General features: G+C 31.8%; 3 protein-coding genes across 3 annotated transcripts in view; all 3 read left to right on the top strand.

The window, feature by feature from the left end:
• Positions 1 to 548: 548 nt before the first annotated feature.
• On the top strand, positions 549 to 6,273 carry LOC125871416 (phosphatidate cytidylyltransferase 1-like). Its single transcript, XM_049551995.1, has 10 exons — positions 549 to 818; positions 2,861 to 3,012; positions 3,230 to 3,371; positions 3,828 to 3,984; positions 4,244 to 4,291; positions 4,381 to 4,467; positions 5,230 to 5,358; positions 5,460 to 5,516; positions 5,821 to 5,904; positions 5,993 to 6,273. Exons 1-10 carry the CDS (start codon positions 601 to 603, stop codon positions 6,080 to 6,082), a joined length of 1,164 nt encoding a protein of 387 aa, XP_049407952.1. The 5' UTR covers positions 549 to 600; the 3' UTR covers positions 6,083 to 6,273.
• Positions 6,274 to 7,220: 947 nt separating this feature from the next.
• LOC125871769 (PRA1 family protein D-like) lies at positions 7,221 to 7,955 on the top strand. The gene has a single exon (XM_049552434.1). It carries the CDS (start codon positions 7,275 to 7,277, stop codon positions 7,785 to 7,787), a length of 513 nt encoding a protein of 170 aa, XP_049408391.1. The 5' UTR covers positions 7,221 to 7,274; the 3' UTR covers positions 7,788 to 7,955.
• Positions 7,956 to 14,453: 6,498 nt separating this feature from the next.
• LOC125870093 (E3 ubiquitin protein ligase DRIP2-like) overlaps positions 14,454 to 17,278 on the top strand; it is a 6,269-nt gene continuing 3,444 nt past the window's right edge. Inside the window, exons 1-2 of the mRNA XM_049550452.1 lie at positions 14,454 to 14,562; positions 15,977 to 16,076. Of these exons, the coding sequence (XP_049406409.1) occupies positions 14,454 to 14,562; positions 15,977 to 16,076 (209 nt within the window). The remainder of the gene's footprint in view (positions 14,563 to 15,976; positions 16,077 to 17,278) is intronic.

Below are 17,278 nucleotides of genomic sequence, written 5' to 3' on the forward strand. Positions count from 1 at the left end.
GTCGTCGCAGAGGATCAAATGAGGTGACTTTTTCCATTTTCTTTCAGCGTTTTTTTAGTGGTCGACTCCATTTGCTGCTTCATTTTTCCTGTTGCTCCTAGTTTGTTTAATCAGTTTAATTTGAAAATGAAAGTGTCCAGAGGGAACGGAACGGCATAGAGAGTTAATGTTCCTTTTGACAAAAGTAGTGTATTACTTCCTCTGTTCCATTTTATATTATGGTACTGATGAATAATATGTTTATGATATTAACTTGATTTTTTTGTATTGTATTAGTAGTGGACTAGTAGTGAAAAAATAATAATGAAGTCGTGGTCCGAAAGCATCTCATTAACCTTTAAAATTTGATTAGTTAAATATTTCTTTTCTTTAAAATTGTGAAAGTGGTATAAACTATAAAATAAAATTTTCTGGTGTCAAACATGTTGGAATGTTTCAATACAGAATCAGTGTCTTATAGTGGGAATGAAAATACTAGGTTTCGGTTCGGAATCTTGTAGATGCTATGGGTCTCAATTTTTTCTGAAGTTCTTGTTCTCCCTCTTCCTGAAATTTCAGGTCCCTGGGCCTGGGGAGGTTGTCAAAGCAAATGGAGCCCATATGCTTGTTGACGATAGAAACAAGTATAAGTCAATGTTGATCCGTCTATATTCAACTCTCTGGATGATAGGTGGTTTTGCTTTCATCATTTACATGGGACATCTTTATATTTGGGCCATGGTAGTAGTTATACAAATCTTTATGGCAAAGGAGTTGTTCAATCTACTTAGGAAAGCGCATGAAGACAAGCAACTTCCTGGTTTCAGGCTATTAAACTGGTGAGCAAAATCATACTTGCATTTACCTTATCAAAAAATCATTCTTGTATTTATCATCCTGCTGAATTTTTTTTGACATCGAACTTCTTCTGAAGGCCATATATTTGTTCCATATTTTACTTCTTTTTAAGACACTTTTCATTGTGGCTAGTAGCGGCACCCAAGAGTGTGACCTAGTGGTCAATGAAGTGGATTGAATAACATGAGCTCTCAAGTTCAATTCCAGTAGAGATAAAAACACTAGGTGATTTATACTGTCCTAGCTTTGGTGGATATAGTTACCTAGTACTTGTTGTTGGTTGGAGGTGGAAGGTATCCAATGAAATTAGTCGAGGTGCGCGCAAGCTGGCCTGGACACCACAATTATAAAAAAAAGACGTAGTAATCTGGTCGAGGTGCGCACAAGCATGCCTCCCTAGCTGTTGTGATCAAAAGTATGTGTCTAGATTTCTCTCGAAATGAAGTAATCTGATTTCTGTTGATCTTGAGGGAAGTTGCTGAGCAATGTTAACAAATTACTGTCTTCTATACTTAATAATCATTTAAATTCCTTCTGAGGAAGAGGCAAGAGCTCAGTCTAGTGAAGTGGAAAAATCAGCTATCACGGCGTTGTAAAGAGAAGAAATACTAAAGATATCATGAAACTGGTCTTTGACAGATGAGTAACCCAACCAAGTATCCTTCCAAAATCTAATTTTCCAGTCATTGCCTAGTAGAAAACCATAATTTTCAGTTATTTGCCTCTATAAGAACGAATATGCTTCCAAACACCCGTGCCATGATGTGCTATTGACTCTTTTGTGCCCAGGATTACACAAACTGAACTTTTCAATGGATAATCTTCTCTCCACATGTTCTCTTTGTTCCAATGCCATTTCAAAATAAAAATTTAATTATGGTGCTTCAAGTTCTTAATCCCAAGACTCCTGTTCTTCCTCTTTTTTGATAGCATTGTCCCACTTGCCGAGACATAAAGAGATGCCCTATTTGTCTTGGTTCCATAGGAGATCTCTTCTCAACTTGTTAAAATGCTTTAAGATTGACACAAGTGAAGGAAAGAGGAACATGGTATAGGTGTGAAGAGCATCAAGAAAAATGATTTAAGAGTGTGACTCTTTCTCCTAAAGATAGGTACTACCATTTCCAATTTTCAGTTTTTTTCTCCATCTTTTCGATTATCCCATTCCAGATATTGATGGATTTGTCTTTTTCCCCCCGAAGGTAATCCCAGATATATCTTGGGAAGAGAACAAATGTTGTACTGCAGGATGTTAGCTAGTTAGTGAATGTTTGCAACCTGATTTTCCGAAAGGAGAACTCTTTGAGAAGTTGATGTGAAGCCCCGCGAAGGCCGTGAAAGGTTCTGTTTCAACTTAATCATCCTATGATTTAAACTAGTAGATAATAATGTCAAGAGTGATTGAAGGGAAACAAAAACACAATTTCAGAAGGGAGAAAGGAACTTATTTGTACCTAGAAGGAAATAGGAGTTGATTGAGAGGTATATAGGCAAAGTCTGTTAAATTTTTAGAATAAAGTATAGACAAGGTCTGTTGGTGGATGGAAAGGGAAGAAAAATTTGTCAACAGATTATAGCTAAGACCGCATATGCTTCTGTGAGTTTGTCAGCTTGAGGGCACCAGAGTGTTATGCAGTAAATGGAAGAAATAAGACCATCTATACAAGTGCTACTTACTCTAAAGCTTCAATAAGTTTGGTAGATCCATTCGTATACTTGAAATTTAAGGATAATGAGAAGTGTGGTTATCATCCCAAATTTGCCTGAATGCAGTTTTTCTTGAATTGGATGTACAAAAGTTCATGGAGAAGGTACGCCTGACTGACCGACGGCCATCCTTCCAACAAAATCCAGCTATTCTAAAGTGGTTTCCTTTGTTGAGTGCCTTCATGAGTGATATATATTATTATATATGTACAATGTAGTCTGAGAAGCTTGAGAACTTATTTTACTAGATTGATACAATATCATATTGTTTACAGGTTCTTGTTTCTGTTTTTTCTTATTCTGCTATTGTCTCCAGGCACTTCTTCTTTACAGCACTGCTGTATGTATATGGACGCATCCTAAGCCAGAGGCTTGTCAACACAGTTACTTCTGACAAATTTTTATACAAGCTTGTTAGCAAATTAATCAAGTATCACATGGTTACGTGTTATTTCTTGTATATTGCAGGTTTGTACTTTTAGCATGCTCTTTGATTTAATGTTGTAAATCGACAATCACTTTTCCATTTTACAACACCCAAGACATATCAAATTACATATTGTTCAGTGTAGTGTTGTCCTTCTAAATTTTTTCTGCCTTATTTTTTCGCTAGATGCATGATTTTGTGATACTGGCTGCTGTTACTACCTGTTTCTCTTTACTGTTATCACTCATTTGAAATCAGGTTTTATGTGGTTCATTCTGACTCTGAAGAAGAGGAGGTACAAGTATCAATTTGGCCAGTACGCTTGGACCCATATGATTCTGATTGTGGTGTTTACTCAGTCCTCTTTCACAGTAGCCAATATTTTCGAGGGAATTTTCTGGTAAGACAGCGTAAATCTGTTTCTTCCATTCTGAATAGATTTTCTATATCTTTTGTCGTTCACTTGTTGAGACTTTTTTTGATGCTGAAACTACTCTTTGGAGCCTCTCTGCCCTCCGCTTCTTCTAATTGTTGTGTTCTCTTTTTTGGCAAGTAATTATGGTGTGACCAACTTCAGGTTTTATTTTCTTTCTATAGCATGCATATAACTAGTCGAATGATACAGGGCTTCTTTTATGTTTATGGGAACTGACACACAATACCATATCTTTTTTGGCCACTTTCACAAGTTTGTGTTCTATCGATTTTCCCTTCGCTGAAGCTTGCCACAAAATTTGACAGGGATATGGAACTTCTTCCGCTTCTTATTTCCATCTTTTTGGGCTGTTGAACTGAAATAATGCAACAAAATTTGACATGGATATAGAATTTCAAATAAAGGATTACTTTAATGCAGGTTCCTTCTTCCAGCATCGCTCATTGTCATCAATGATATAGCTGCTTATATATTTGGATTCTTCTTTGGAAAAACTCCTTTGATCAAGTTGTCTCCAAAGAAAACTTGGGAGGGATTTATTGGGGCATCAGTAACAACCATTATCTCCGCATTTCTGGTGAGTGGCTGGGTATTTTGGGAATTAGTGGATGAGTTGGAATGTTTGAGATTGTGTTAACTGTTACATGTTAGTATTTAGGTAGTCTCTCTTAACATAGCATTTGGGTTGCATGTCTTGTCATCATTATCCATGTACTCTCTCTCCTTCACTTGTATTTCCCATGCCTAATAAAGGTTTGTCTCCAACAGTGATTTGAGAGGGGTGTTTTTTTCTTCTTTATATTCTGCTAATTATTCTGCTATGTGCTAATGTGCAGCTTGCCAATATATTTGGTCGCTTCAGATGGCTAACATGTCCTAGGAAGGTAATATTTTAGGGTAATGTCTCTCCCAATTGGCTTGCGGATTTTCTCCTCAGTTTTGGAAAGCATAAATTCCATATTGGTTAATGCAGGATTTATCAACTGGGTGGCTTGATTGTGATCCTGGTCCACTGTTTAAACCAGATTATTTTACTGTACCAGAGTGGTTTCCTTCATGGGTAAGTGAATTTCCGTCAAATCTGGACTTTTTGAAGTTTCTCTTTTGCTTAGTCACTACTTGCATATTTTACTATTTTAGTGACTTTGGTAGAACCTTGTATCATTTCAAGTGATGCGTTATCTCCTCCTTTCCTCTTCCAACTATCGTTGGTTATCAAGCTTTTTCCTTACATCTTGGAGGATGGAGTGTCGGTTTAGGGCTTTAGGCAATGTTCTCTTTCTCAAAGTATGTTGAAGCTAGTGTGATATAACTAATTAACTATCTGTGTCCCATTTTCATCCTACTTTGATGGTTATATATTAGTATTGATGTTTTTTATTTAATGGAAAGTGGGTATAAATTTGGTGAGTGCTTTACTTTCTGAAAACTGTAAACCAATTTTGCACATATCTCGAGCAATCATCGGGCAGTCTTCCAGTCTATTTGGACATTTTACCATGATAGTTCTGCTCAGAAAGGTTGATCAAATGGTCTCATGTCAAGTGTTGTAGTCGTTCACAACTGGGAATTGAGATCTCCATGTTCTTGTCACTCCGCGCTCAGCCATCATGCCATTACTTTGGGAACCTGATAAGTGTGCCTCATAAAATGGATCTAATGAATTTTTTATTTAAATTATTAGACATTATAAAAGTTATTTTCATCTTCTTTATGCTTGTGTTATTATTATTCAGCATTCTGAAGTCGATTCAAATCCTTATTAGTTGAGCCATCATGGGGATAATAAATTGAGGTCCCTCACTAATTCTTGCTGCTGCAGTTTCCTTGGAGAGAGATCTCTGTTTTGCCTGTGCAATGGCATGCTGTGTGGCTTGGCTTGTTTGCATCAATCATAGCGCCTTTTGGAGGCTTTTTTGCTAGTGGATTTAAGAGGGCCTTCAAGATCAAGGTTCAATGTTTATCCCCTTCTTTTTTATAGTATAGGTGTCTTAGTGGGATCATTAACTCTACGTTGTATTTATAAAGTTCTTCTCTTTTTCTGTGTTGTAGGATTTTGGTGATAGTATACCTGGACATGGTGGCATGACAGATAGAATGGATTGTCAGGTGAGCTAAATGAAGATATGAAGTCTCATTGTCTTCCAAGTTTCTCACTCTTCATGAAATTGGGCATATAAGTTAATTTGAGAACATATTGTTGCGGTGAGTGTGGGGTGGTGGTGGTGGTGTTGAAGGGGTCCAAAAGGAGGAGAATCAAAAGCCATAAGTATGCTGATGTTTTGATCGTACCTTATTAGTATTTCCTCAAGACTGATCGATTTCTCCTTCTCCTATTCTGTCCTATTAGTAGTGCTTTCTACTAGTTATCTGAACTATCAGTTTGGAGATTCTTATGTGTATGTTCATGCAGATGGTGATGGCTGTTTTCGCATATATCTATCATCAGTCTTTTGTGGCGCCTCAAAACTTGTCAGTTGAGATGATCTTAGATCAGGTACGCGCCTCAACTTACATTTTAGTTCATTAAATTCCTCGTTGAGGTATACCGTTATAGCTGATTTCCTTACTCCATACGATGTTAGATAATAATGAACCTGACCTTTGAGGAACAGCAACTTCTGTACTCGAAACTTGGGCAGATCATCCAGGACAAGATGTTTGGAGAATCTTGAGAATATCAAGATAAGCAAAGCTTGTATAATTATTGTAGCTTTTAGTTAAGCATATCTTGTATATGTTTTTCTTTTTTTCGGTTAGCTCATTGCTCTCGGCTTTTCGCGCATTGTACAGTGCTCTTGGTTATTATATTCTTTAGTAATTCAGTGCATCCCCTAATGCATTGACCAAATTATAGGGCATGGTGAGGCATCATCATATATATATATATATATATATATATATGAAGTCTTGTAAATGATTGATTCAAAAAAGTTGCATACTGTTCACAAGTTTTGCTTCTTTTAGCTTATGAAATTGGTTCATTTATTTACTTATCTCTCTTCTTTTTATATTTAAAAGAAGACATGCCAAAAATTCTGCACTAGTCATATAATAATTAGATTGCATAACCAACATGCGTGCGTTGTGGTGTAGTGATGAGACTGCTTCACCCTTAATCAGAGTTTCGGTGAGCTCTAGATATGGAGAAAATCATGTTGGGAGTGTCACTCTTGAATTAGCCCTGCATTGTGCAATCTAAATTTAGTTGGAGCTTCATTGCGGGCTCCGAATACCGAGGGGAAAATCCAAAAAAAGTTAGATATATAATCCAATTTTTAGCACTATTCATAGTAAGGAAAAATGCCATTTGACTTTTCAACACTCTAATTGAACCAAACGTCTAAACTCTAAACTATTAACCTGCTAGATTTGTCAAAATTTATGATTTATTAATTCCATTGTTGAGTTCTTCGGCGGTCATAAAAGTCTCCTTATATAAAGAATAACAAAAAAAACCCTCCTCCTTTCCTTCCTTTGCTTCTAAATATAAAACTCATGAATCCTCGTTTATATTGTTAAAGGATAGGTTTTTAACTAGTCAATCTAAAATAGAATAAAGTTTATAACCCGACCATTAAAAGTTTTTGAAGCCTTGTTTAAAGCTGGATTTCAAAGTAATTATATTTTCAAACTTTTGACTTTTGACTTTTAAGTCTAATAGTAAAGATAATGGACTATTTTGGACCTTTTCTCGAAAGTTTAGGTTCTAAATCGATATTTAGCAATATATTTGGGTGCAATTGAAGACAATAGAAAAACCATAAATCCAAGTTTACTTATAAACCCATTTACTTCAGGTGTTCTTATTCCTCATTTACCGAATCAGCTTCATTTCCGACCCGAAAAAAAAGAGTAAACTTTCCGATGTCTTCTCCTCCACCGGACGCCGGAACAGTCGCCGCCGTCACCGTCACCGTCCGACCGTGGCCGTTATTCATAGATATAGCCACCCTCAGCCTCCCAATCTCAGTATCCGACGCAACTTATCGGATCAATAAAAACCTCCGCTACTTCGCGGGTAATTACGCGCTAATCACCCTCTCTATCCTATTAATCTCCTTAATTGTCCGGCCAATTTTACTTGTGTTGTTCCTAATCATCTTTGTCGGTTGGATTTACCTTTACTTCTCTCGTAATGAACCTTTGGAGCTGTTCGGTTTTGATATCGATGATAAGTTCGTGTTAGGGTTTTTGACTTTGGTGACTCTTGTTGCCTTGCTGGTTGCTAAAATTTGGATGAACATCTTCGTCTCGATTGGCTTTGGAATTGTGATTATGTGTGTTCACGGTTCACTTAGGGCTCCGGAAGATCAGGAGGATTCGCCGTATGGTGCTTTGCTATCGGAGAGTCCGAGAGGAAATTATTCTATCGTTTGAATTTCATGATTGATGTAGGTAAATTTTTTTCCTCATCGGGATGTGGTTGAATTGTAGGAAAAACTTGAGTTGATTATTGTAACTAGTATTGTTCAATTGATGAAATTGGTTTGATGAAGTTCGCAAAATGCAGAGAGTTGAATATATGAAAATTGCGGATTTTATCTTCTTTGATGCAGTTGAATTCATTTGTTAGAAAATAAAGTGGTAATTTTTGTATTTTTTGCTAAGTGATTCTTATGGGCTAGAGATAAACTGTGAAACTTAGTTTAGATTGGAAATGATAGCTTCATTGCCATTAGTGTTTGAGATGGTGAATACTAGACCAAGAGGAGACTATACTAATGGTTGAATTTCAAGGCATAGTTTTTTTGAATTGGTATGTGGTTGAGTTTAGTGAAAATTTGAGTTGGCTAGTGTAATTAGTATCATTAAACAGATGAAATTGCTGGTTGAAGCTTTCACATGCAGAGAGTTGAATTGATGAAAAGATTGAGGCTTTTCATCTTTTCTTGATGTAGTTGGATTCTCTATTGGGAAATAAAATGGTTATGTTTCTCATATTTTGTATAATGATTGTTTTGTGCTAAATATAGGTTGCAGACCTAAAATAAATAACTGATACGACCCATCCATAATTAGGTGAGGTAGTTCAAACAATTAAACATTCGGCGTCAAATGTTTCCATGTGCTTAGTCCAAGAAAAAAATATGCATGCATGTGAGGAGCTGTATTGCTGTCCAAATTAAATACGCAAGTAAAAGTGTCTTCTTTCTAATAGTTTAAGCAGATGACATAGTTAACATAATTTAACAAGATCAGCTGTGAGAAGGTAGTAAGTAGTTTGGATTGGAAGTAATAGTTGCATGGGCAGTGAAAAGTGAAAACTGCTTCTGTTGTTTTTCTGGTGCATAACATGGATATCAATGATTGTTTAGCCGTCAAACCTTGGTTGACTATCAATTTAGAGCTGGTTGATTTGGAGTAAGATGGAATTGTAGGTTTGTATCCAGTTCTAGGTAACTCTGATTGTCACATTGGTTCTATGAGCTTGGTCTGCTTATGTTTTTTTCTTGCCTATTGTTGATAGTGGGTTATTTATAGGTGGATAGTTGTTTCAACTGATAAACCCATAAACACAAATAGGAGGATATTAGTTTCAGTGTAAAAAAAAAACGCTTATTTTGTTCATCAGTAGAAGTAGAGGGTATATATCTCAATGTTATGGTAGTTCGTGATTCTTTGTTTTACATTTCACAAATTGTGTTGAAGAAATAGTATATCTAGACTATCTTGTGTTTAATGGGACTGCAAGAGTGAAAGATGAAGACACTCCGGAATTCTAATTTTGCTTCTCTTGCTTAGAACTCAGTACATGTGCGTGTGATTCTGTTTTCTGTTGCCTGTTCTTTTAGTAGCTCTATTCTTATAGCGCCAACATGTTCGCTGTTTTAAGTTTGGCTGAGAACCTCTAGAACTATAGCTTTTAGCATGAGTTGGAGTGGAAATCAGCATTCTATTTGCTTTCTAGGTTCAATTTCTTTTTTCATCATATCTGCATTATATTTCCAGCCTGGTTGGGGATCTCAAACACTGTAGACTAAGCATGAGTTGAACAGAAACCAACAGTTCCACTTGCCTTCTAGGTTCAAATTCTCGTTGATCCTGTTCTACGTCTATTTCATCTCTCAACCCCTCCCTCTATATCTGTGAAGGAGCTGAAGTTAATTGGTGACCTGCTGGAAGCCTTTCTTGATTCGGAGACGGAGGGTGGCTAAATTTGTTCATTGAGTTCATTCAGACACATATAGTGCACCTTCAAAGAGCCTGCCCTTGGGTGAGGCAATTGAAAGTGCCTCAAGGCTTGTGTCATGCTTCATTGACAAGGTACAGACCCTGCAGTCCGCGAGGCCATTTAGTATCAATACATAATTAGCTTTTATTCCTAGAAAACTCCTTTTGTTTCTACCTCAAATCAGAACATCTGGAGCCCAAATATCACTCTCTTCGTCGACCCATCTTCACTTGCTTTGTTGGGTAAGGTAATTCTTTTACAAAAGTTGTCTGGTATCGACTACATTTTGTTCTATTCTTGATCTCTTGCATCCTCAATCTTGCAAAGTTGATTCTTTGTTGCCTGTTGATAAATTCTCTTTATTTGTAGCTTGTTCTTGTGTTAAAATCTTCCCCATGTTAAATGCACTGGTACTTTCAGTTGCTTATTCTCGTCTTTTTTCGTTCTTTCCATGGGATAGATGAACAACTTTTTTTGAACCCATCAAGATGCAAAAACTCTCAATAGAAGTAAATCTGTTGTGTACTGCTAGTAGAAATTGAAACATTTTGCTAAAATTTGCATCATAACCTTATTAGAGGTACTTGAATGGTTGATTTGTTAATGAAGGTTTATTTGAGATATCTGCTTAAATGTGGAGAATCTTCACTTATAAACAAAAGAACAGTAAAGGAGAATAAGAATCTTATTTCTCCTTTTTTGATAGTTGGAATCAGGGGCGGAGCTAGAGGGAAAAAGAGTTTTATGCGAACCCTGTTTATACAAAAACTATGCTACATATACAAAGATTAAATTATTTTTTAAAGTAAATATATATATAGTAAATGTTAAACTTTTTTGGTGAAAATTCTACCTGTCGAATGAAATCCATCTTCGTTCAGAATCACATTCGACCCATTTGGTAGTAGTGAGGTTGTGCCACCCCTTCACCACCAAAATATAGTTTGTTTCATTGGTGGTGGCCGGAAGGGTGGCAAAATGAAATAACGTTTTGGGGGAAATATTAAAATTTCACGTACAAGTAACATATCGATGTAATATTCAAAATCTTAAATATGTTTGGTAATATTTGTCATCCTAGCCAACTAGATATCACACATATGACACAAAATATACAGTATTTAAATAAAAAATTTTCATTGGTTGATAACAAACAATGACATATGATGCACCTCTTTTGTTAAATGACTCGATAGTATCATTGAAAGAGAAAATACGTCTTTAATAGTAAAATTCATGGTGTAAATAATCTATTACACGGTTACATGAAATTTCATAATTATCGAGTAACCCAACTCTCTCAACTTGTTCAAGGAATCAAAAGAAAAATGAAAAGAAAATATTGAGTAAGATATTTTACGAGAGTATATTCCTTTTCACACCTTAAAAAGTGTGTTTTTTTTTGCTCAAATCTTCGTCTTTGAATAAAATATATGCAATGTAAGTCACGTGGGCTGCGTTATGTGCTAGCGAGAGATAATCATTAAGTATATGAAAATATAATTAAAGTGCGGGAGAATAGAATGAAAAGTGCACGAGAATAGAATGAGATATTACCATTTTTTTATTAAAAAAACTTGCAAACCAAAAATGGTGAAGATAAAAAGATATTATAACATTAAGTGACATTCATTTTGTTAGTAGTTCAAGGAGAAAACAAATAGATATATGCAATAAATTCTTTTATTTATTTCACGTTCTTAGCAATGTAATTTGAAAAATGAATATCACAATCAAGTTTTGATTAATATATAAACAATGCATATGCTTCACATTTTTGTTAAATGACTCGATTGTAATGAAGAAAGAGGAAAAAATGCATTTTATGTGTCAATTCTTGATTGAGGAAAGAGGAAAAATGCATTTTAGTCTAAAATATTAAAAAATAGTTTTGACACATCTCTTTAGCCAATGATCCTATTTATCCTTTTTATTGTTGTAATTTTACTATATTTCTATGTATTCTTACTATTAAGAAAATGTGTCCATTACTATTTTCTTCATTAATGCCTATTATTTATTATAAGAATTTAAATACCTTAAACCTTACTACTCCACTTATTTCTATTATTTATTGTAAATTTAAAGGCAAAAATATTTATCACTTAAATCTTTCATTTTCTCCTTAAAGAGTGTGATTTTACTAAAATAGAGTAGTCTAATGAAATGTCATTTCAAATAGCTTGAAGACAATTAGACCATCCATTTTAACTTTCCTAATTATGAGATTTTTTTTTTATCTAATTTCAATAATCTAAAATATTTACGTAATTAGTCAATTAAATAATAAGATAGTTGATCACTAAATAAATTTAAAAAATGGAAATGCATAACTCTCTAAAAAAAATCAACATCCATTTATATTTATTACGTTTCATGATGAACCTATGATTAAAGTTAGCAATAAAAAAGTTGCAATAGTCAAAAAATATAATTTTTTAAATTTTTTCCATATGCTCTTATATATTATATTAGTTTAAAAAATAAAAGTCACAATTATTATTATTTATTGTCCAAATTTTTCATATTCTTTATTATTAGTATTATTTTTTTAATGTAATTTTATTGTCACAACTAGTGAAAAAATAATAATAAAGAATATGAAAAAATTTTAGTCTAATTTTTATTGTCACAATGTAAAAATTTGGACAGTAAATAATAAAATTGATATTTATTGTCACAATTAGTAGAGTAATTAATATTTCGTAAAAATAATTACATTAAAATTTTTTAATAATAAAGAATATAAACAATTACTCCAAATTGTTTATATAATTATACAATAAATTAAAAAATAATTATTCACCAACATGGGTTGTGGTGCACTGATGGGAGTGCTTCACCCTTAACCAGAGGTCTCGAGTTTGAGACCTGGGTATGGAGAAAATCTTGTTGGGAGTGCCACCCCCGAATGGGCCTTGCAGTGCGCGATCCGAATTTAGTCGGAGCTCCAATGTGAGCTCTAGACACCGGGTGGAAAACCAAAAAAAAAAAGAATTATTCCAAAATTTTCAGATTCTTTATTATTATTATTTTTAATTTATTGTCCAAATTTTTTCCATATGTTCTTATTTATTATATTAGTTTAATAATATAACTTCTACTTTCTTTCTTCAATTTAGAATTACACTTTCTATGCTTTTCATATGAAAGTTGTGTATATATATAAAAAAAAGTTTAGGCAATTCATTTTATCAATTACGTACACTAATTGATATGTTCATATTTTAAAGTAATAATTGTAAAAAAATTAAAATATAAGTAAGAGAAATTACATGAACTCTAAATTTATATAGTTAGATAAATTTATAAAAGTAAATAGTATTATATAAAGAAAAATATTAGCAAAATAACATAAATAATTTAAAACACTTAAAAAATGAGATAGCAACGTATAAAAAATTGGCACATAAATAAATATGTCTCCGTATTATTCCAAGGAAAAATTTATAATTCTCTTTTTATTTTTCTTGAAACTAATTTAATTTTATTATTTTTTTCTTTTATTGTTATTTTCTGTTTGATTTTTTCATATATACATTTTAGTATTGCAATTTCTTAAGTTTTTTTTATATCAACTAATATAAAAAAATAATAATATGGCGGTTTGGTTAACTAGCTAACAATAAACATGAAAATAATAGCACATTTTATTGTGTAAATATCATGAACCAATCAAGAATTGACAAGACAACTATTTTATTATTTCATAAGCGTTATGATTAATTAACTTGCTAGTAAAAAAAAATTATATGTATGCTGCATTTTTCCTCTTTCTTCATTACAATCGAGTCATTTAACAAAAATGTGGAGCATATGCATTATTTATATATCAATCAAAACTTGATTGTGATATTAATTTTTCAAATTACATTGCTAAGAACCTGAAATAAATAAATTAATAAAAGAATTTATTGCATATGTTTACTTGTTTTCTCCTTAAACTAGTAACAAATAGATAATAGATATGAATGCCACTTAAGATCATATATCTTTTTTATCTTCACTATTTTTGGTTTGCAAGTTTTTTTAATAAAAAAAAATGGTAACATCTTATTTTATTCTCGTGCACTTTGACTATATTTTCAGATACTTAATGATTATCTCTCGCTGGCACAAAACTCACTCCACGTGACTTACATTGCTTATTTCATTTTTTAACTTGGTAGTTTCAAAAATAATAATTTCATGATTCACATAATCTAAAAGTCGCTTATAAAAATTTATTAACTTTAAATTATAGATCTGCCTCAATATAGGACTATCCATCATACAAGTTGATCGATAAAAAACAATATATACTCAACGATAAAAAATGAGTAGTAACTAAATTGGCCTAGGAATAATCCAACAAAAAGAATAGGGTAAAACAAACAAGAAAAGCCCATAGTATACATAGGTTCTTCACTAAAACTTAGAAAGGGTGAAGTTTTATTGTATCATTCATGGTATTAAAAGCCATGGAAGAAATAGTTGAGCTTCACTATTATTATTATTATTATTAAAATAAAACTAATTTTGTCCTTATCATTATTTTTTGTAATTCAAAAAACCTTTTCACACCTATTAATTATCCAAATTATAACAATCCAAAACTTCTTAAAAAAATTTACTTCTTCCCAAAACGGCAAAACCTGCCGCTTCCCCTTTTTCTATATATCCTTCTTTCTTTCTTTGTATTTTTTTTCTATATCAAGAATCAAGAATCAAGAAAATAAGGTACTTAAATTTTTTAATTTTTTTTTCTGATTTTTTTTAATATATGGTTTATACGCAAAAATTGGAATGTATATGTTTATAATTATGGAAAAAATATATTTGATTTTAGTTTCCTTTTCATTAGATTTTTCTTTTGCAGTGTTTGAAGGAAGATGGATGATTTTCATAAACGCCTAGCTAGTTTGAAGAGTGTTTTGACATGTAGAATTTGCAAAAAGCTATGCAAAGATGTCACAATTATTGAAGAATGCTGTCATAGATGTAAGAAAATTTTTAATTTTCTTTTTTGGGTTTATTTTTTTCATTTGAGTGATGTTAATAACTTATTTGTATTTGTGATTTCATTATCTTGATGTTCAGATTTTCTTTGTTACGTTCTTTTCATTGTTTTTTATTATTCTCATTGAAGCGGAGTTATCGAGATAATCTTTTTAGCTCCGCGGTCGGTAGGCTTAACCCTACTTTGTGAGAGTAATGGTGCGTGGTGTTGTTGTTGTTGTTGTGGTGATGTTGTTGTTATTTGTGATTTCATGATCTTGATGTTCAGATTTTCTTTGATATGTTCTTTTCATTGTTTTTTATTATTCTTATTGAAGCGGAGTTATCGAGATAATCTTTTTATCTCCGCGGTCGGTAGGCTTAAACCCTACTTTGTGAGAGTAATGGTGTGTGTTGTTGTTGTTGTAATTTTTTGGATTTTTTATTTTTAGTTTCAAAGATTTTGATAAATTTTTTGTTCTTGTCATTTCAAGATCTTGATTTTTTTTTCGTTCTTTCCAATGTTTTTTCTTAAAAAGATAAATTCAAAGTAATTTTTTTGGGATTCATTTTTATTTGAGTGATGTTGATGAATCATTTGTACTTTTGATTTCATAATCTTTATTTTTTTATTTTCTTAGTTACGTCCTTTCCGATATTTTTCTTATTCTCAAAGAAGCGGAGTTATCGAAACAATCTTTCTATATTTGCATATCATCAAATGCAGTTTTACTTTTTTTTTTTTAAAAAATAAAATTTCAGTGATTTATAAATTATTGGTTCTTGTCATTTGAGGATCTTGAATTTTTTATTTTTACTTTCTTTTTTTCCGTTATTTTCGATGTTTTTTTTTTTTTAAAAAAAGATTAATTGAAATGTAGTTTTGGGGGGTTCATTTTTTATTTGAGTGATATTGATAAATCATTTGTATTTGTGATTTCATGATCTTGAAACTTTTAATTTTTTAAATATTCTTTTCATTGTTTTTGTTTTAATTTAAAATTTGAATTTATGATTTTGGGGATTTCTTTTTTTTATATAGGGATTTTGATAAATCATTTGTTCTTGTGAATTAATGATCTTGATTTTTAATTTTTTTTTTTTTTTTTATAATCGTTCTTTCCAAGGATTTCCAATAGAATTTGTGTCATTTTCAAGGTTTATGTGATCTAGGTCTTTTATACATGAACTTAGTACATATTATGTTTCTTGATTTAAACAATTACATATTGTGTTTCTTGATTTAAACAATTTATTTATTAACTTTCTTGTATGATCAATTTGTTTCAATATGGTTCAACATTTTTTTTGTTTCTTGTCACTTTTTATTTTTAAGTCATTACATGTCAAATTTCTTTATTTTTATGGGTTTTTTCTATGAAATTTGATTAATTTATTTTAAATATTTTTTTAACAGTTTGTAAGAAATGCATTACGAGGAAGATATCAAAAGGGAAATGGAATGTTTGTCCAGAATGTAGTATGGATTTAGGTGTTGCTCCCTTGCATAAACTCAGGTATATATTATTTGCTGCTTTAAATATTTTGAATTATTAATTATAGTGATGTATATCTTTTTTTTAAGCTTCCAATAAATAAGTTTTATTGAAAAAGCATGAAAATCGTATTACATAAAGTGGAACGGAGAGAGTTATATACTTCTTTTGTCTCATTTTATTATGGTTGTGTTACTATGTGGGGAGTCATATAATATTTTCTTTAACTATAGATTTCTCTCATTTGAATCATTCACTATATTGACTTGCAATATTTTTCCCGTAATTTTCAAATATGCAGTTTTATTTTTAAAAATTTGAACGATCTGCACCCAAATTCTTAGTCAAATTAAGTATTTTGATTTTCTTGTGTTGACCATAGGCACATGTTGCAGCATTAGATGGTATGGATACATTGCTTATACTCCTTCAGTCCTATTTTTATGTTTAAGTGTTCTTATTTGATGAGTCAAAAAAATTTCACAAAACATATTTTGATTCATTAACTATATTGATTTGGAGTATTTTTCGTGTAGTTTATATATATATATATATATATATATATTTCATTTTTAAAAAATTAAAGAATTTATATTCAAATTCATAGTTCCAATCTTCATACTCTGTACCCTTTCATATAATTTGAGACAAATGGAGTACATATTATCAGTAAAATTTTAAATACAAGTACAAGATTTGACTTTAGCTTCTCTCGAACCAGTAGGAGGAGCTGTAATTCCGTTCCTTTTATATATATATATATATATATATATATAACAAATACAGAAAATACAGAAAATACAGAAAATACTGAAAATACCAAACAAATACAGAAAAATACAGAAAATACAGAAAATACAGAAAATAAAACAAATACAGAAAATACAGAAAATACAGAAAATACTGAAAATACTGAAAATACTGAAAATACCAAACAAATACAGAAAATACAGAAAATACAGAAAATAAGAAAATACAGAAAATACAGAAAATACTGAAAATACTGGAAAAATACTGGAAAAATACTGGAAAAACAGAAAAAAACACAGAAAATACAGAAAGTCAGAACTTAATATAGCAACAATCGGCAAAATAGCAGAATAGCAGAAATTCAGATTTTTGTAAATCCTACTCAGTACTCCCTCTTACTCGTGTCTGGTCATGTTTATCTTATATGTGTCCTGTATTTTCCTTTTTTTTTTTTTTTTTTTTTTTTTTTTTTT

Source organism: Solanum stenotomum, chromosome 7 (genome assembly GCF_019186545.1).
Source record: "Solanum stenotomum isolate F172 chromosome 7, ASM1918654v1, whole genome shotgun sequence".
Classification (NCBI taxonomy): Eukaryota; Viridiplantae; Streptophyta; class Magnoliopsida; order Solanales; family Solanaceae; genus Solanum; species Solanum stenotomum.

Coding starts and splice junctions, on each gene's coding strand:
- LOC125871416 (XM_049551995.1), top strand. CDS start 601: ATGCTTGTTGACGATAGAAACAAGTATAAGTCAATGTTGATCCGTCTA. Junction 3,985..4,243: donor CCATTATCTCCGCATTTCTG/GTGAGTGGCTGG, acceptor GCTAATGTGCAG/CTTGCCAATATATTTGGTCG. Junction 5,359..5,459: donor AGAGGGCCTTCAAGATCAAG/GTTCAATGTTTA, acceptor TCTGTGTTGTAG/GATTTTGGTGATAGTATACC.
- LOC125871769 (XM_049552434.1), top strand. CDS start 7,275: ATGTCTTCTCCTCCACCGGACGCCGGAACAGTCGCCGCCGTCACCGTC.